The sequence below is a fragment of the Bufo bufo genome, chromosome 9 (assembly GCF_905171765.1).
Source record: "Bufo bufo chromosome 9, aBufBuf1.1, whole genome shotgun sequence".
NCBI lineage: Eukaryota > Metazoa > Chordata > Amphibia > Anura > Bufonidae > Bufo > Bufo bufo.
In genome coordinates, this window is record NC_053397.1 from 86,442,426 (window position 1) to 86,462,809 (window position 20,384).

General features: G+C 44.8%; 1 protein-coding gene across 10 annotated transcripts in view; it reads left to right on the plus strand.

The window, feature by feature from the left end:
• PTPRC (protein tyrosine phosphatase receptor type C) overlaps positions 1-20,384 on the plus strand; it is a 258,953-nt gene that overhangs the window by 231,322 nt on the left and 7,247 nt on the right. For all 10 annotated transcript variants that reach the window (XM_040408421.1, XM_040408423.1, XM_040408425.1 and 7 more), the window contains 2 exons: positions 8,028-8,158; positions 19,254-19,388. In XM_040408421.1, coding sequence (XP_040264355.1) covers positions 8,028-8,158; positions 19,254-19,388 — 266 coding nt within the window. The remainder of the gene's footprint in view (positions 1-8,027; positions 8,159-19,253; positions 19,389-20,384) is intronic.

Sequence of the window (20,384 nt, forward strand, 5' to 3'; positions counted from 1 at the left end):
ACCCAGGAAGAAGTACAACAGCGACTTAAAAAGATCAAAATAGACAAAATCGCCAGGACCGGATGGCATACACCCCCGTATCCTAAGGGAATTAAGTAATGTCATAGCCAGACCCTTATTTCTGATATTTGCGGACTCTATACTGACAGGGAATGTCCCACAGGATTGGCGCATGGCAAATGTGGTGCCAATATTCAAAAAGGGTCCAAAAACAGAGCCTGGAAACTATAGGCCGGTAAGTTTAACATCTGTTGTGGGTAAACTGTTTGAAGGTTTTCTGAGAGATGCTATCTTAGAGCATCTTAACGGAAATAAGCAAATAACGCCCTATCAGCATGGCTTCGTGAGGGATCTGTCATGTCAAACTAATTTAATCAGTTTCTATGAGGAGGTAAGTTCTAGACTTGACAGCGGCGAATCAATGGATGTCGTGTATCTGGACTTCTCCAAAGCATTTGACACTGTACCACATAAAAGGTTAGTATATAAAATGAGAATGCTCGGACTGGGAGAAAACGTCTGTAAGTGGGTAAGTAACTGGCTCAATGATAGAAAACAGAGGGTGGTTATTAACGGTACACACTCAGATTGGGTCACTGTCACTAGTGGAGTACCTCAGGGGTCAGTATTGGGCCCTATTCTCTTCAATATATTTATTAATGATCTTATAGAAGGCTTGCATAGTAAAATATAAATTTTCGCAGATGACACTAAACTGTGTAAAGTAATTAACACTGAAGAGGACAGTATACTGCTACAGAGGGATCTGGATAGATTGCGGGCTTGGGCAGATAAGTGGCGGATGAGGTTTAACACTGACAAATGTAAAGTTATGCACATGGGAAGGAATAATGCAAGTCACCCGTACATACTAAATGGTAAAACACTCTGTAACACTGACATGGAAAAGGATCTAGGAATTTTAATAAACAGCAAACTAAGCTGCAAAAACCAGTGTCAGGCAGCTGCTGCCAAGGCCAACAAGATAATGGGTTGCATCAGAAGGGGCATAGATGCCCGTGATGAGAACATAGTCCTACTACTTTACAAATCATTAGTCAGACCACACATGGAGTACTGTGTACAGTTCTGGGCTCCAGTGAACAAGGCAGACATAGCAGAGCTGGAGAGGGTCCAGAGGAGGGCAACTAAAGTAATAACTGAAATGGGGCAACTACAGTACCCTGAAAGATTATCAAAATTAGGGTTATTTACGTTAGAAAAAAGACGACTGAGGGGAGATCTAATTACTATGTATAAATATATCAGGGGTCAGTACAGAGATCTATCCCATCATCTATTTATTCCCAGGACTGTGACTGTGACGAGGGGACATCCTCTGCGTCTGGAGGAAAGAAGGTTTGTACACAAACATAGAAAACGATTCTTTACGGTAAGAGCAGTGAGACTATGGAACTCTCTGCCTGAGGAGGTGGTGATGGTGAGTACAATAAAGGAATTCAAGAGGGGCCTGGACGTATTTCTGGAGTGTAATAATATTACAGGCTATGGCTACTAGAGAGGGGTCGTTGATCCAGGGAGATATTCTGATTGCCTGATTGGAGTCGGGAAGGAATTTTTTATTCCCCTAAAGTGAGGAAAATTGGCCTCACAGTTTTTTTTTTGCCTTCCTCTGGATCAACTAGCAGGATAGCAGGCCGAACTGGATGGACGGATGTCTTTTTTCGGCCTTATGTACTATGTTACTATGTTACTATGTTGCTTCACTGATAGTGACAGCTCTTTGGATCTCATCTTGAGAGTTGACAGCAACAGATTCCACATGCAAATAGCACACTTGAAATGAACTCTGGACCTTTTATCTGCTCATTGTAATTGGGATAATGAGGGAATAACACACACCTGACCATGGAACAGCTGAGAAGCCAATTGTCCCATTACTTTTGGTCCCTTAACAAGTGGGAAGCACATATGCAAACTGTTGTAATTCCTACACCGTTCACCTGATTTTGATGTAAATACCCTCAAATTAAAGCAGTCTGCAGTTAAAGCACATCTTGTTCGTTTCATTTCAAATCCATTGTGGTGGTGTATAGAGCCAAAAATGTTAGATATGTGTTGATGTCCCAATATTTATGGACCTGACTGTATGTATCACATACATTAGTATCTGGACCATATTACGTACAATTTAGGGGTTGTACAGAAACGTAACACGGCCTTGTGCAATACTGCTTGAATTCAACAGAAGCATAATCATTGCTTTTGCTTCTAGGGGAGAATATCTCAGTAATATTGTCGTAGAGAGGCCCCATATGTAGACACACAGAATGCCCAAGGCTCTGTACTATGTATGCAGCTTTAACGTATACATTAGACCTACATTATATGTTAAAAACAGATTTGTACAGTATGTGTATAGCTCTGTCCTGCAACCTTCTAGTCAAGACTCCAGTGTTTCCTGTGTACAGGCCTTGTCCCTGCCATTGGATTCCAGCAGTATTCCACTAGTATCGTGACACTGGGTGGCGCAGGACAACGCTTTCGAAGTCAGACCAGTGCGACCAGGCGGTCGGTTGTATTGTAGCAGATAATGCTTCCAGTCGGTTAAGCACCACCCAGTCTTCCACCAATTCCAGTCTCAGTAGCCAAGAGTCTGGTCAACACAATCCTCACCCTGATCCTCCTTCCTCCCACCATGGAGAGTCTTGCCAAACAAGTGATCCCACACGCGGATATTCCGAGGAGCTCTTTTCAGCACCATTCCTTCATTTGGTCCTCTCGACAAGCCCGCTTGAAGAGGGACATGAGATCTTGTGCCCTGATTCCCAAACTCTTGAGCATCCACAGTCACAAGAAGATGATGGTGGGGAACGGCAATTAGTGTCTTAAGAGGTTGATGATGAGGATGAGACACAGTTGTCAATAACTGAGGTTGTTGTTAGGTCAACAAGTCAGGAGGATGAGCAGAGTGAGGAAGTGGAAGAGGAGGTGGTGGAAGAGGAGGTGGTGGACGATGAAGTCACTGACCCAACCTGGGAAGGTGGCAAGCTGAGCGAAGACAGCAGTACAGAGGGGGAGGGATTCGCAGCACCGCAACAGACTATACGAGGCAGTGGGGTGGCAAAAGGGAGAAGGCGGGCCACACCAAACAGGCCCGCAACTGTTCCCTGAAGCACTCCCTTGCGCAATCTCCCTTTCCAAGTGGTAGGTGTTCTGCAGTCTTGCGCTTTTTTGAGGAAAGTGAGGATGACAAAAGAATTATTATTTTCAACCTGTGCCATACAAAAATGAGCAGGGTCGTGAACACTAGCAACCTCACCACCACCAGCATGATCCGCCACATGGCATCAAAGCACCATAATAGGTGGGCTGAACGCCTGGGTCAACAATATGTGTCTGCGGTTCAGACCACTGCCTCCTCTTCCCCTGTGTTACTTGCTGGCCAATTCCCTGTCGAAGGCGCAGCCCCGGATGCCTCCCGCCCTGTACCTGGACCTTTGCAAGCACCATCAGCGACCACATCCACTTCCGTGTCCCAGCGCAGTGTACAAATGTCCTTACCCCAGGCATTTGAATGCAAGCGCAAATACCCAGCCACCCACAGGCAATAGCACTGAATGCGCAACTTTCCAAATTACTGGCCCTGGAAATGTTGCCATTTAGGCTTGTGGACACTGAGGCCTTCCACAGCCTGATGTCGGCGGTCGTCCCCAGCCGCCACAATTTTTCACGGTGTGCCATGCCCGCCTTACACCAGCATGTGTCCCGTAACATCACCCGTGCCCTGACCAACGCAGTTACTGGGAAGGTCCACTTAACCACTGACACATGGACAAGTGCTTTCAGCCAGGGACGCTACATTTCCCTGATGGCACACTGGGTGAACATTGTGGAGGCCGGGAGCGAGTCATACCCTGGGATGGCACAGGTGCTACCAACGGCAATAATTTCGGGCCCTAATTCCATTAGGGTTTCCGCCACCACCTACGTTAGTGGCTCCAACCCCCACTTCTCCTCCTCCTCCACTTCCACCTCAAAATTATCCTCTTGCAGCACCAGTCAGCCATCAGTCAGTAGCTGGAAGCAGTGTAGCACTGCAGTGGGGAAGCGTCAACAGGCCGTGTTTAAGCTGATCTGCTTAGGTAACAAATAGCACGCCGCCGCAGAGCTGTGACAGGGGATAAGAGACCAGACTGAGCTGTGGCTCTCGCCACTCAACCTAGAACCAGGCATGGTTGTTTGTGATAATGGCCGTAACTTGGTGGCGGCTTTGGAGCTCAGGAAGCACACACACATCCCATGCCTAGCCCACATCTGCAACTTAGTGGTTCAGCGGTTTCTCAAAACCTACCCCAATTTGCCTGAGCTACAGGTGAAGATGCGCCGCGTGTGTGCCCATTTCCGCAAATCATTGACAGCTTCCGCCAGTCTGTCAACACTGCAGCAGCGATTGCAATTGCCAGCTCACCGACTGTTGTGTGATGTGAGCACGCGCTGGAACTCGACGTTCCACATGTTGGCCAGGCTTTGTGAGTAGCAGATGCCAGTAGTGGAATACCAGCTGCAACATGGTCGTCGCCTTTCCATTCAGCTTCCGTTCTTCACAAGCGAGGAGTGGGCATGAATGTCTGACCTCTGTGAAGTTTTAGGAAACTTTGAGGAATCAACACAGATGGTGAGCGGGGATAACATTATTATCAGCTTCACCATCCCACTTCTGTGTCTACTCAAATGCTCGCTGCTCACAATTAAGGCTGATGCATGTGAAAGAGGTGGAAATCGGGGAAGACCTTACACAGGGTGATAGCCAGATCACCCTCAGTTCGTCTTCTCAGCGCAAATTGGATGATGATGATGAGGAGGAGGAGCAGGAGACGGTTGCCTCCGCTACAGAGGGTAGTACCCATGGAAGTTTTATTCCATCTGTTCACCATCTGGGCAGAAGAGGAGGAAGAGGATGAGGAGATTGAGAGTCATCCTCCTGATGACAACAGCGAAGTCTTGCCTGTTGGGACTCTGGCACATATGGCTGACTTTATGTTAGGCTGCCTTTCCCATGACCCACGGGTTTTACGCATTTTGGACAACACCGATTACTGGTTGTTCACCCTTCTCGACCCCCGCAACAAAGAGAACTTCTCATCTCTCATTCCTGTGGTGGAGAGTACAAGCAAAATGGTGCAGTACCAGAAGGTCCTTGTGGAAAAATTGCTCCAAAAATTTCCATCTGACAACGCTGGCGGCAGAGTACGTAGTTCCTTGGACAACCGAGGAGGGGAGATGAGAGGAACACACAGCAGTTCCAACAGAGGCATGGCAAAACTCTCCAAAGCCTGGGACAGTTTTATCACACCCCGCCAGCACCCTCACCCTCATGCACGGCCTAGTGTCACAAGGAGGGAAAATTTTGGAACATGTGAAGGAGTACATAGCAGACTGTGTCAGCATCCTCAATGATCCCTCTGTGCCTTACAACTACTGGGAGTCCAAGCTGGACACGTGGCACGAACTGGCGCTCTACGTCTTGGAGGTGCTGGCCTGCCCTGCCGCCAGCATTTTGTCAGAGTGGGCATTTAGCGCTGCTGGGGGCATAACTGATAAGCTCATCCGCCTGTCAACTGAAAATGTTGACAGGTTGACTCTTATCAAAAGGAACAAGGCCTGGATTGCCCCTGACTTCTCTACTCCACCAGAGAAAAGCGGCTGAACATAAAGGCAATTTAAATGTGTTTTTTATAATGTACTGAATACACTGTATTCCCATGCAGCCCTTCCACCACAAAAAAGGGTATATGGTTCAATCCTTCTTTTCTCATCCTCCTCCTCTTCCATCATATCAACATGCTCATTAGTCTGCCCTCGCTCCTAATGTTGTAGAGGGTCAGCGCACCTGCAGGCCCTTGCATATAATGTTTTAAAGGGTCAGCTCACCAGCAGGCCCTCACCTACAATCTTTTAGAGGATCAGCTCACCAGCAGGCCCTCACCTACAATCTTTTAGAGGATCAGCTCACCAGCAGGCCCTCACCTACAATCTTTTAGAGGTTCAGCTCACCAGCAGGCCCTCACCTACAATCTTTTAGAGGATCAGCTCACCAGCAGGCCCTCGCATATAATGTTTTTGAGGGTCAGCTCCCCAGCAGGCTCTCAACCATAATGTTTTACAGGGTCAGCTCACCTGCAGGTCCTCGCAGGTAATCTTTTAGAGAGTCATCTCACCTGCAGACCCTCAAATATAATGTTTTAGAGGGTCAGCTCACCAGCAGGCCCTCACCTACAATATTTTAGAGGGTCAACTCACCAGCAGGCTCTCACCTACAATCTTTTAAAGGGTCAGCTCACCTGCAGGCCCTCGCATATAATGTTTTAGAGGGTCAGCTCATTAGCAGGCTCTCACCTACAATCTTTTAGAGGGTCAGCTCACCAGCAGGCTCTCACCTACAATCTTTTAAAGGGTCAGCTCACCTGCAGGCCCTCGCATATAATGTTTTTGAGGGTCACCAGCAGGCCATCAATCATAATTTTTCAAGGGTGTATGATGCACTCCTTTATGTGTTCCTTATGGGTTCCTTGTATTTTTTGGAAGCCCTTTCACTTAGTGCATAGGCTTTATGAGTGTAGGAGTCCCACTACCTGAACAATTGTACCACAATGTGAAAAAGGCCCTCCATTATGTGATATACAGGTTGTATCGGAGTGCCTCTTCCTTGTAATTTTTGGCAGCACTTGCACTTTATATACAAGTAAATATACAGGAAAGAATGTTTCCTAACAATCTTTCCTCTAAAATTGATTTTATCTTCGGTTTTGTGCGTATTAGTGTCAGTCTGTAAAAGTGGCGTACTACTCGGACAACATCGTTCCCAGCAGCGACCTGGGATTCCAAGATGCATCCAGACATTCTCCCCATGCTGTTCCTGAACCATTGCGGTGGTGTTTCCATCAATTTCTGACCTTTTCCTATGAACCAGACACCCTCCCCTCTTCAGAGCAGGGGCGCCTGGTTTAATGCTTGGGTTTTTCCATTGACTTCCATTGTGCTCGTGTGCTCGGAAAAGCACCCGAGCATCCGGAGGTGCTCGACCCGAGCACTTTGGTGCTCGATCAACACTACTCTGTAGTACTAAATGATGATCTACTGTAATGGCCTAGAAATATTTTGTCACATACTCATCTGTCCAGGCTCCAGCAGCACGATCTCTGGCTTTGGCGTGGCCGGGACAGATGTGTTGCTAAGCCATACCCCCTGGTGACATGACAACATCCTTAGCAACAGGATGTCATGCTCTGTTTCGCTCCACAGCAAGCAAGTGCTGGAGGAGATTAGCATTGGGCCAGTGATAGCTAACCTCTGGCACTCCAGCTGTGGTAAAACTATGACTTCCAGCATGCTTCATTAATTTCTATGGAGTTCTGAGAACAGCCAAGCAAGTGTGCATCTTGGGGGTTGTAGTTTTACCACAGCTGGAGTGCCAGAGGTTAGCCATCACAGCATTGGGCTGATTGCTCAGCAGCTCTATTCCTATGTGTTAGTGTTTCTCACTGATTGAACGCTGAGTCATGACCTATCAAGTTCTGATCCTGGAACTTGGTGCTCTATTTAAACCCATTTCTGGCCATACATAGTACAAATGATAGTCTCTGACTCACTATCTGTGTTCCTGTGCTTATTGAATTATCTTCTGACCACTCTCTGTCTTTCATTTGGTACTAAGTTGTCCATCTGGTTCTGACCCAATTATATACGATCATGTTTTTGTGTTGTTTTGTCTCATGGTGTTTGACTGTCTCTGCATGTAAGTAGCGCATGGGCTGTCAGCCAGTTATGGTCTTGCTACCTAGGGCTTGTACGTAGGAAGGGAAAGCAGGCTGGGTTCTAGGTCAGGGCTGACTGTCCGTGTCTGTTCCTACCTACAGGCGCTACATATTTCAATATCCTAGGAGTTCTGTAAAAATTGGTGCTGGGTTTTTAAGTCTCATAGTTAAAAAAAACATATCTAAATACAACATTTAATAAAAAATACTTTAAATTGACCGATAAAGGCTATTAATTTTCCTTCCTAGATGAATTTAACCGTGTCCAGGTCAAGGTGAATGATGAACCAGAAAAAGAGCACAATGAGAACTCCGAGCTATCTTCAGATGAGGACAGTGACTCTGAGGATACCTTCTATATCAATGCATCTTACATAACAGTATGCTCTCTAATATTCATATTCTTGTTATGTCTTGTGCCACATACTACTAGTAATCTCTGCCTCAACGTTTTATATATCTTAGTCATATACAGTCTTGATCAAAAGTTTAAGACCACTTAAAAAATGGCAAAAAATCATATTTAGCATGGCTGGATCTTAACAAGGTTCCAAGTAGAGCTTCAACATGCAACAAGAAGAAATGGGAGTGAGACTAAACATTTTTTGAGCATTCAATTTAATGAAAACAACGAATAAACTGAAACAGGCTGTTTTTCAGCTGATCAAAAGTTTAGGACCACACCTCCAAAAAAAAACGAAACCCCCAAAACAGAATTCCAACTTCCAAACATGAACTCAGAATTGAGTAGCTCCGCCGTTATTGTTTATCACTTCAAAAATTTGTTTCGGCATGCTTGATGCAAGCGTTTCCATGAGGTGAGTGGGAACATTTCTCCAAGTGGTGAAGACGGCCGCACGAAGACCATCTACCGTCTGGAACTGTTGTCCATTTTTGTAAACTTCCCTTGCCATCCATCCCCAAAGGTTCTCAATTGGATTTAGATCAAGGGAACACGCAGGATGGGCCAAAAGAGTGATGTTATTCTCCTGGAAGAAGCACCTTGTTCTGCGGGCATTGTGTACTGTAGCGTTGTCCTGTTGAAAAACCCAGTCGTTACCACACAGACTAGGCCCCTCAGTCATGAGGAATGCTCTCTGCAACATCTGGACATAGCCAGCGGCCGTTTGACGCATCTGTACTTCATTAAGCTCCATTGTTCCACTGAAGGAAAAAGCACCCCAGACCATTATGGCGCCCCCTGCACTGTGGCGCGTAGAAAACATCTCAGGTGGGATTTGCTTGTCATGCCAGTAACATTGGAAACCATCAGGACCATCAAGGTAAAAAAAAATCTCATCAGAGAATAAAACTTTCTTCCACCTTTGAATGTCCCATGTTTGGTGCTCTCTTGCAAAGTCCAAACAAGCAGTTCTGTGGCGTTTAAAGAGACGAGGTCTTTGAAGATGTTTTTTGTTTTTGAAGCCCTTCAGTCTCAGATGCTGTCTGATGGTTATGGGGCTGCAGTCAGCACCAGTAAGGGCCTTAATTTGGGTCGAGGATCGTCCAGTGTCTTGACGGACAGCCAATTGGATCCTCCTGCTCAGTGCTGATGAAATTTTTTTGGGTCTTCCACTTGACTTTTTTGTTCCATAACCCTCAGGATCATTTAAGAAATTCCAAATGACTGTCTTACTGCGTCCAACCTCAGCAGCGATGGCGCGCTGTGAGAGACCCTGCTTATGCAGTTCAACAACCCAACCACGTTCAAAAAGGGAGAGTTTTTTTGCCTTTGCCATCACAACGTGTGACTACCTGACAGAAAATGACAATGAATGCACATCTTTGCACATATTTGGCCTTTTAAAGGCATGTGGTCCTAAACTTTGGATCAGCTGAAAAACAGCCTGTTTCAGTTTAATCGTTATTTTCAATTAATTTAATGCTCAAAAAATGTTTTGTCTCACTCCCATTTCTTCTTGTTGCATGTTGAAGCTCTACTTGGAACCTTGTTAACCCCTTAAGGACCGGGCTCATTTTCACCTTAAGGACCAGGCCATTTTTTGGAAATCTGACCAGTGTCACTTTAAGTGCTCATAACTTTAAAACGCTTTGACTTACCCAGGCCGTTCTGAGATTGTTTTTTCGTCACATATTTTACTTCATGTCACTGCTAAAATTGGGTCAAAAAAATTAATTTTTTTGCATTAAAAAATAAAAATTTTAGCAAAAATTTTGAAAAATTAGCAAATTTCAAACTTTCAGTTTCTCTACTTCTGTAATACATAGTAATACCCCCAAAAATTGTGATGATTTTACATTCCCCATATGTCTACTTTATGTTTGTAGCATTTTGGGAATGATATTTTATTTTTTGGGGATGTTACAAGGCTTAGAAGTTTAGAAGCAAATTTTGAAATTTTCAGAAATCTTCAAAATCCCACTTTTTATGGACCAGTTCAGGTTTGAAGTCACTTTGTGAGGCTTAGATAATAGAAACCTCCCAAAAATGACCCCATTCTAGAAACTACACCCATCAAGGTATTCAAAACTGTTTTTTCAAACTTTATTAACCCTTTAGGTCTTCCACAAGAGTTAATGGCAGATGGAGAAACAATTTTGAAATTTCTATTTTTTGGAAAATTTTCCGATATAATCAATTTTTTCCAGGAGTAAAACAAGGGTTAACTGCCAAACAACACTCAAAATGGGTTGCCCTGATTCTGTAGTTTGCAAAAACACCCCATATGTGGTCGTAAACTACTGTTTGGCCGAACGGTAGCACATAGAAGGAGGGGAACACCATATGGGTTTTGGAAGGCAGATTTGGCAGGACTGGTTTTGTTTATACCATGTCCCATTTGAAGCCCCCTGTTGCACCCCTAGAATAGAAATTTCAAAAAAGTGACTCCATCTAAGAAAGTACACCCCTCAAGGTATTCAAAACTGGGTTTACAAACTTTGTTAACCCTTTAGGTGTTCCACAAGAGTTAATGGCAGATGGAGAAACAATTTTGAAATTTCTATTTTTTGGAAAAGTTTCCAATATAATAAATTTTTTCCAGGAGTAAAACAAGGGTTAACTGCCAAACAACACTCAAAATGGGTTGCCCTGATTCTGTAGTTTGCAAAAACACCCCATATGTGGTCGTAAACTACTGTTTGGCCGAACGGTAGCACATAGAAGGAGGGGAACGCCATATGGGTTTTGGAAGGCAGATTTGGCAGGACTGGTTTTGTTTATACCATGTCCCATTTGAAGCCCCCTGTTGCACCCCTAGAATAGAAATTTCAAAAAAGGGACTCCATCTAAGAAAGTACACCCCTCAAGGTATTCAAAACTGGGTTTACAAACTTTGTTAACCCTTTAGGTGTTCCACAAGAGTTAATGGCAGATGGAGAAACAATTTTGAAATTTCTATTTTTTGGAAAAGTTTCCAATATAATCAATTTTTTCCAGGAGTAAAACAAGGGTTAACTGCCAAACAACACTCAAAATGGGTTTCCCTGATTCTGTAGTTTGCAAAAACACCCCATATGTGGTCGTAAACTACTGTTTGGCCGAACGGTAGCACATAGAAGGAGGGGAACGCCATATGGGTTTTGGAAGGCAGATTTGGCAGGACTGGTTTTGTTTATACCATGTCCCATTTGAAGCCCCCTGTTGCACCCCTAGAATAGAAATTTAAAAAAAGTGACTCCATCTAAGAAAGTACACCCCTCAAGGTATTCAAAACTGGGTTTACAAACTTTGTTAACCCTTTAGGTGTTCCACAAGAGTTAATGGCAGATGGAGAAACAATTTTGAAATTTCTATTTTTTGGAAAATTTTCCAATATAATCAATTTTTTCCAGGAGTAAAACAAGGGTTAACTGCCAAACAACACTCAAAATGGGTTGCCCTGATTCTGTAGTTTGCAAAAACACCCCATATGTGGTCGTAAACTACTGTTTGGGCGAACGGTAGCACATAGAAGGAGGGGAACGCCATATGGGTTTTGGAAGGCAGATTTGGCAGGACTGGTTTTGTTTATACCATGTCCCATTTGAAGCCCCCTGTTGCACCCCTAGAATAGAAATTTCAAAAAAGTGACTCTATCTAAGAAAGTACACCCCTCAAGGTATTCAAAACTGGGTTTACAAACTTTGTTAACCCTTTAGGTGTTCCACAAGAGTTAATGGCAGATGGAGAAACAATTTTGAAATTTCTATTTTTTGGAAAAGTTTCCAATATAATAAATTTTTTCCAGGAGTAAAACAAGGGTTAACTGCCAAACAACACTCAAAATGGGTTGCCCTGATTCTGTAGTTTGCAAAAACACGCCATATGTGGTCGTAAACTACTGTTTGGCCGAACGGTAGCACATAGAAGGAGGGGAACGCCATATGGGTTTTGGAAGGCAGATTTGGCAGGACTGGTTTTGTTTATACCATGTCCCATTTGAAGCCCCCTGTTGCACCCCTAGAATAGAAATTTCAAAAAAGTGACTCTATCTAAGAAAGTACACCCCTCAAGGTATTCAAAACTGGGTTTACAAACTTTGTTAACCCTTTAGGTGTTCCACAAGAGTTAATGGCAGATGGAGAAACAATTTTGAAATTTCTATTTTTTGGAAAATTTTCCAATATAATCAATTTTTTCCAGGAGTAAAACAAGGGTTAACTGCCAAACAACACTCAAAATGGGTTGCCCTGATTCTGTAGTTTGCAAAAACACCCCATATGTGGTCGTAAACTACTGTTTGGGCGAACGGTAGCACATAGAAGGAGGGGAACGCCATATGGGTTTTGGAAGGCAGATTTGGCAGGACTGGTTTTGTTTATACCATGTCCCATTTGAAGCCCCCTGTTGCACCCCTAGAATAGAAATTTCAAAAAAGTGACTCCATCTAAGAAAGTACACCCCTCAAGGTATTCAAAACTGGGTTTACAAACTTTGTTAACCCTTTAGGTGTTCCACAAGAGTTAATGGCAGATGGAGAAACAATTTTGAAATTTCTATTTTTTGGAAAAGTTTCCAATATAATCAATTTTTTCCAGGAGTAAAACAAGGGTTAACTGCCAAACAACACTCAAAATGGGTTGCCCTGATTCTGTAGTTTGCAAAAACACCCCATATGTGGTCGTAAACTACTGTTTGGCCGAACGATAGCACATAGAAGGAGGGGAACGCCATATGGTTTTTGGAAGGCAGATTTGGCAGGACTGGTTTTGTTTATACCATGTCCCATTTGAAGCCCCCTGTTGCACCCCTAGAATAGAAATTTCAAAAAAGGGACTCCATCTAAGAAAGTACACCCCTCAAGGTATTCAAAACTGGGTTTACAAACTTTGTTAACCCTTTAGGTGTTCCACAAGAGTTAATGGCAGATGGAGAAACAATTTTGAAATTTCTATTTTTTGGAAAAGTTTCCAATATAATAAATTTTTTCCAGGAGTAAAACAAGGGTTAACTGCCAAACAACACTCAAAATGGGTTGCCCTGATTCTGTAGTTTGCAAAAACACCCCATATGTGGTCGTAAACTACTGTTTGGCCGAACGGTAGCACATAGAAGGAGGGGAACGCCATATGGGTTTTGGAAGGCAGATTTGGCAGGACTGGTTTTGTTTATACCATGTCCCATTTGAAGCCCCCTGTTGCACCCCTAGAATAGAAATTTCAAAAAAGTGACTCCATCTAAGAAAGTACACCCCTCAAGGTATTCAAAACTGGGTTTACAAACTTTGTTAACCCTTTAGGTGTTCCACAAGAGTTAATGGCAGATGGAGAAACAATTTTGAAATTTCTATTTTTTGGAAAATTTTCCAATATAATCAATTTTTTCCAGGAGTAAAACAAGGGTTAACTGCCAAACAACACTCAAAATGGGTTGCCCTGATTCTGTAGTTTGCAAAAACACCCCATATGTGGTCGTAAACTACTGTTAGGGCGAACGGTAGCACATAGAAGGAGGGGAACGCCATATGGGTTTTGGAAGGCAGATTTGGCAGGACTGGTTTTGTTTATACCATGTCCCATTTGAAGCCCCCTGTTGCACCCCTAGAATAGAAATTTCAAAAAAGTGACTCTATCTAAGAAAGTACACCCCTCAAGGTATTCAAAACTGGGTTTACAAACTTTGTTAACCCTTTAGGTGTTCCACAAGAGTTAATGGCAGATGGAGAAACAATTTTGAAATTTCTATTTTTTGGAAAATTTTCCAATATAATCAATTTTTTCCAGGAGTAAAACAAGGGTTAACTGCCAAACAACACTCAAAATGGGTTGCCCTGATTCTGTAGTTTGCAAAAACACCCCATATGTGGTCGTAAACTACTGTTTGGCTAAACGGCAGGACATAGCAGAAGGGCAATGTCATATGGTTTTTGGAAGGCAGATTTTGCTGGACTGGTTTATTGACACCATGTACCCTTTCAAGCCCCCTGATGCACCCCTAGAGTAGAAACTCCATAAAAGTGACCCCATCTAGGAAACTACGGGATAAGGTGGTTGTTGTTTTGGGACTATTTTAGGGGTAAATTAGATTTTTGGTTGCTCTATATTACTCTTTTTGAGGCAATGTAACAAAAAAATTTAATTCTAAAATTGTTTCTACATTCGCTATTTAGTTTTGTGGAACACCTAAAGGGTTAACATAGTTTGTAAAGTAACTTTTGAATACCTTGAGGGGTGTAGTTTCTTAGATGGGGTCACTTTTTTGGAGTTTCTAGTCTAGGCTACATCAGGGGGGGCTTCTAATGGGACATGGTGTCAAAAAAAAAACTGTCCATCAAAATCTGCCTTCCAGAAACCATATGGAGTTCCCTTCGTTCTATGCCCTGCCGTGCGGCTATATAGCCATTTACGACCACATATGGGCTGTTTCTGCAAACTACAGAATCAGGGCCATAAATATTGAGTTTTGTTTGGCTGTTAACCCTAGCTTTATTACCGGCAAAAAGGATTCAAATGGAAATTTTGCCCAAAAATGGGTGTTTTGGCACCGTTTTTATTTTATATTTTTAACACCGTTCATCCGAGGCGTTTGGGCAAAAGTTATTTTTATAGCGACGACTTTTACGCACGCGACGATTCCCAATATGTATGGCTCTAAGACTTTGGAGACACTAAGCAGGCATCCTAAAAACTGCGGCCCTCCAGATGTTGTAAAACTACAATTCCCACCATGCCCTGCTGATGGCTGTAGGTTGTCTGGGCATGCTGGGAGTTATAGTTTTACAACATCTGGAGGGCCGCAGTTTGAGGATGCCTGCACTAAAACTAATATTTTTTGGGGAAAAAAAAAATGTTTCCGTGTCTCCAAAGTCTGAGAGCCATAGTTTTTTATGTTCTCTATTGGACTGATGGGGATTATAAAAATTTAGTACTCCATGGAAGTGTGATACTCCCTGAAGCAATCGATAATGCAGAGGCCCGGATGATCGGGGCACGTGTCACACTGAGTGGTGGTGTCCTTCCGTATCCCCCTCTTGTGACACACTCTGCACTTTTTTTGGGTTCGTCCCTTCTTTCCAGTATGGGGGACCACACCTGGAAAGTGTTGGCCAGGGACGATCCGGGCGCCTCCAATTCCCGAGGTACTCCGGCCTGCTCTTTCCCGGTCCGAAAAGATCAGGGCCTTGAGGACTGCCTCATAGAATTGGAGGAATGTCCCTGTGCTGCCAGCGCTTCGGGATAGTACAAAAGAGTTGTACATGGCAACCTGCACCAAGTAGACCGCAACTTTTTTTGTACCATGCCCGGGTTTTGCGCATGGCGTTATATGGCTTGAGGACTTGATCAGAGAGATCAACTCCTCCCATATACCGATTGTAGTCGACGATACAATCGGGCTTGAGGACCGTTGCCGCGGTACCTCGCACAGGGACTGGGGTGGTGCTGTTACTGTGGATTGTGGACAGCATAAGGACATCCCTCTTGTCCTTATACCTGACCAGCAACAGGTTTCCACTGGTAAGGGCACAGGTCTCACCCCTGGGGATAGGTACCTGGAGGGGGTAGGCAGGGAGGCCGCGTTGATTTTTCCGCACGGTCCCACAAGCGAACGTGGATCTGGCGGCAAGGGACCTGAACAAGGGGATACTGGTATAAAAGTTGTCCACGTACAAGTGGTAACCGTTATCCAGCAGTGGGTACATAAGGTCCCACACGAGTTTCCCGGTAACACCCAGAGTGGGGGGACATTCTGGGGGTTGAATACGGGAATCTCGCCCCTCGTACACACGAAATTTGTAGGTGTACCCTGAGGTACTCTCACAAATTTTGTATAGCTTCACGCCATACCTCGCCCGCTTTGTGGGAATGTATTGGCGGAAACTGAGTCTCCCCTTGAACGCAACGAGAGACTCATCAACCGCGACCTCCCTTCCAGGTACGTAGGCCTCCATGAATTTGGCCCCAAAGTGATCGATGATCGGCCGTATCTTATACAGCCGGTCATAGGCAGGATCACCTCGGGGTGGACATGCTGCATTATTGGAATAATGCAGACATTTCCGGACGGCCTCAAACCGGGAGCGTGTCATGACCATACTGTACAGTGGGGTCTGGTATAGGACGTCCCCACTCCAGTATTGCCTGACACTGGGTTTTTGGACTAGACCCATATGCAGCACGAGGCCCCAAAATGTCCTCATCTCGGCTGCACTGACCGGCGTCCAGCCACCGGGTCTAGCCAAAAATGAGCCTGGGTTTTGAGCGACGAACTGTTGGGCGTACAGATTCGTCTGCTCCACCATCAGATTCACCAGTGGGTTACTGAAAAAAAAACTAAAATAGTCAATTTCAGTAAACCCCACTGTGGGAATCTGGATTCCAGGATTGCCAGCAAAATCCGGAATCTCAGGCTCAAAGTCCACTGGGGGACACCAACTAAGTTTATCGGCAGGGGGCTCCGGTGGACTTATTTGGTGGGCCGGGAAACCAGTACGAACCCCAGGGCGGCTCGTACTAGGGTGGGCCACAGGATCCCTAGCATGTGGGGCCCCTGGCTCCGCCTGGCGGCGTCTCCGCCGCCTTGGTGGCTCATCGTCATCCGATGATGATGAGGAGGATGCGGATGACAAAAGGAACGTGGGGTCATCCTCATCCTCACTGGGGCTCTCAGAGTCGGAGGCAATCTGGGCGTATGCCTCCTCGGCCGAGAACATCCGGCGGGCCATGGGTGTGTGTGCGTGTATGTGTGCGTGTGTGGAAACCTTTATTATATGTGCGTGTGTGTGGGGGCAACGGGTGTTCACGTACTAAAAAAGGCAAAAAAAGAAAGGGCAAGTGTTAGGAAAAAAAAAGTTCAAACTTGCTGATCAGCGGTACAACGCTGATCAGCGGTCGGTGGGGTGGTGCGGTGGTGGGGTGGGCGATGCGCTAACAGTGGACGGACGCTAAAAAGTGCCGGCCAGTCAGCGCTGGCAGAAAAAAAAAAAAAAAAAGTGGTGGTGAGGGGAAGGGGGGCTGGTGGGGGGGCTGGTGGGGGTGGGGGTGGTGCGGGGCTGGTGGGGGGGCGCAAGTGGCAGGGGGGGGTCTGGGGTCTGATGGATCAAAAAAAGTTTTGAAATAAAAGAACTTTTTTTTTTTCTAACTTTTCCCTTCTTTCCCTGCCTAACGGTGCCTCTCCCTCACTGACCCTAACCTACCTGGGTGGCGATGGGTGCAGGAGGGTGATGGATGGCGATTAGGGGGACGCAGGAGCTGGTGCCGAACGGTGCTGCACGGTCAGGGTGCTGGACAGGAAGAGGAGGGGAGAGAGGAGCGCAGGAAGTTTGAATCTCGCGCCTCTCTCCCCTGCTCCAATCAGCACCCTGGACAGCGGCGTTCAGCACCAGGGCCAGCACCGCCTCTCCAAATCCTCGGACTGCGATAGGTGGTGTATAATTACGCCACCGATCGCAGTCTTTTTCCGGTTCATCGGGTCACAGGACACCCGAATGGACCGGAAACGCAGGAAAAAACCGCAGGTCTGAATTGACCTGCGGTTTTCTGCGATCGTCGATACGGGGGGTCAAATGACCCCCCCCTGCATTGTTACAGGATGCCGGCTGAATGATTTCAGACGGCATCCCGTTCCGATTAACCCCCGCGGCGCCGGAATGCCGATTTTAAGTCAGGACGTACCGGTACGTCCTGTGTCCTTAAGGACTCGGGAAAAAGGGCGTACCGGTACGTCCTATGTCCTTAAGGGGTTAAGATCCAACAATGTAAAATATGATTTTTTTGCCATTTTTCAAGTGGTCTTAAACTTTTGATCAGGACTGTATTATTACTAAAATGGCCAAAAGGATTAACACTTGGATAACCTTCAGCCCTGCCACTAAGATCTTTTGGATGATACTTGGCTTAGATAGTTTTCTTTTGTCATGTTCCAAAGCTTATTAAAAAGTCGGATTTGGCTCATAGGGAGCCACATCCAAAAGGTGGGACTAGAGAGACAGAGCACTTTTTCTGGGAGATACCTTTTTGTATGTTAATTGCCAATGGAGGATTGCTACTAAATCTATATAGACAGCTGATTTCTTTATGAAGAGCCAGTACCGCCTTAACAATTGTCCAGCATCAAAAAGAATAATATAATACACTGCAAGGTGCAAATCCACTGTACTTGGGGGATGGATTGGGGGGGGGGGGGGGGCATATGAATTTATCATGTCCAAGTAAGCATGCACCTACTCTCATATCCTGCCAACTCTACATTGTTGTTCACCATTCTTACCACCATTGCAAAGGACACCTAAGGAGCAAATTGATTCTCTGGTTTAAACTTACATATGATGAAAATATTATATTACATATATGTTTCCAGGGAGTTAGCCATAGGCACTAAATGTCCTTACAATAGCCCACATTGACCAAAAGGATGACCAAGGCTGTTTGTCGCAGTTTATTGTGATGTGGATGCCTTGGATATCAAGACCAGGGCAAGATATCTAATTTTTCTTATCTAGGTTTCAGATGACCATACTGAAAGAGGCATGTTTTTCTGATCTGGGTTCGCTGAATTTTACCTAAAAATTAGCTTCATGTTGAATTACTTAATAGTGGGTGAAATGACAGGGAATGGCGATTGCGCCACCCTCCGTGATTGAACTTCTCAGATGCCACGTTCAGCGCTGGTCGCGACATCTAAGATCCAAATCTTTAAAAATTTCAATCATACTTACCTCATCCACGGCCATCTTGCCTGAAGATCATGCGCTAAATCTTGTGTGACGCGTGATGACGTAATTTTGTTGGGTGGCGTGGGGACGTCATACATCACTACGCATGAGAATTTGCGCGGGATCTTCAAGCAAGATAGCTGCAGTGGCCTATTCGCACTCAAATGGATGAGGTAAGTATGATTGTTTTTTTTTTTACTGCCATTTGAGGGAAAATCGATTCGTTACCACAAAGCACTAGGAAATTCCGCTTTACTGCAAATCAAATTTTTCCTGAAATTCAGATTGAAGTCCACTTTGTGAACTTCGATTTGTTCAACACTATAAATATTTCTTTGAACTACAGTTTGTAAAATTAAATTATGCATTTCTTTCTTTTTAGGGATATTGGGGAACATACTCAATTATAGCAGCTCAAGCACCTCTAAAGACCACAATTTCAGAAGTTTGGCAAATGATCTACCAGAAAAAAATCAAAGCAATTGTTATGCTTTCTGGATTAAACCAAGAGAACAATGTGAGTTTGTGTGTGATGTGTACAGTCGTGGCCAAAAGTTTTGAGAATGACACAAATATTAGTTTTCACAAAGTTTGCTGCTAAACTGCTTTTAGATCTTTGTTTCAGTTGTTTCTGTGATGTAGTGAAATATAATTACACGCACTTCATACGTTTCAAAGGCTTTTATCGACAATTACATGACATTTATGCAAAGAGTCAGTATTTGCAGTGTTGGCCCTTCTTTTTCAGGACCTCTGCAATTCGACTGGGCATGCTCTCAATCAACTTCTGGGCCAATTCCTGACTGATAGCAACCCATTCTTTCATAATCACTTCTTGGAGTTTGTCAGAATTAGTGGGTTTTTGTTTGTCCACCCGCCTCTTGAGGATTGACCACAAGTTTTCAATGGGATTAAGATCTGGGGAGTTTCCAGGCCATGGACCCAAAATGTCAACGTTTTGGTCCCCGAGCCACTTAGTTATCACTTTTGCCTTATGGCACGGTGCTCCATCGTGCTGGAAAATGCATTGTTCTTCACCAAACTGTTGTTGGATTGTTGGAAGAAGTTGCTGTTGGAGGGTGTTTTGGTACCATTCTTTATTCATGGCTGTGTTTTTGGGCAAAATTGTGAGTGAGCCCACTCCCTTGGATGAGAAGCAACCCCACACATGAATGGTCTCAGGATGCTTTACTGTTGGCATGACACAGGACTGATGGTAGCGCTCACCTTTTCACCGGACAAGCCTTTTTCCAGATGCCCCAAACAATCGGAAAGAGGCTTCATCGGAGAATATGACTTTGCCCCAGTCTATTCACCATATTTTCTGCAGAAGATCAATCTGCCCCTGATGTTTTTTTTGGAGAGAAGTGGCTTCTTTGCTGCCCTTCTTGACACCAGGCCATCTTCCAAAAGTCTTCGCCTCACTGTGCGTGCAGATGCGCTCACACCTGCCTGCTGCCGTTCCTGAGCAAGCTCTGCACTGGTGGCACTCCGATCCCGCAGCTGAATCCTC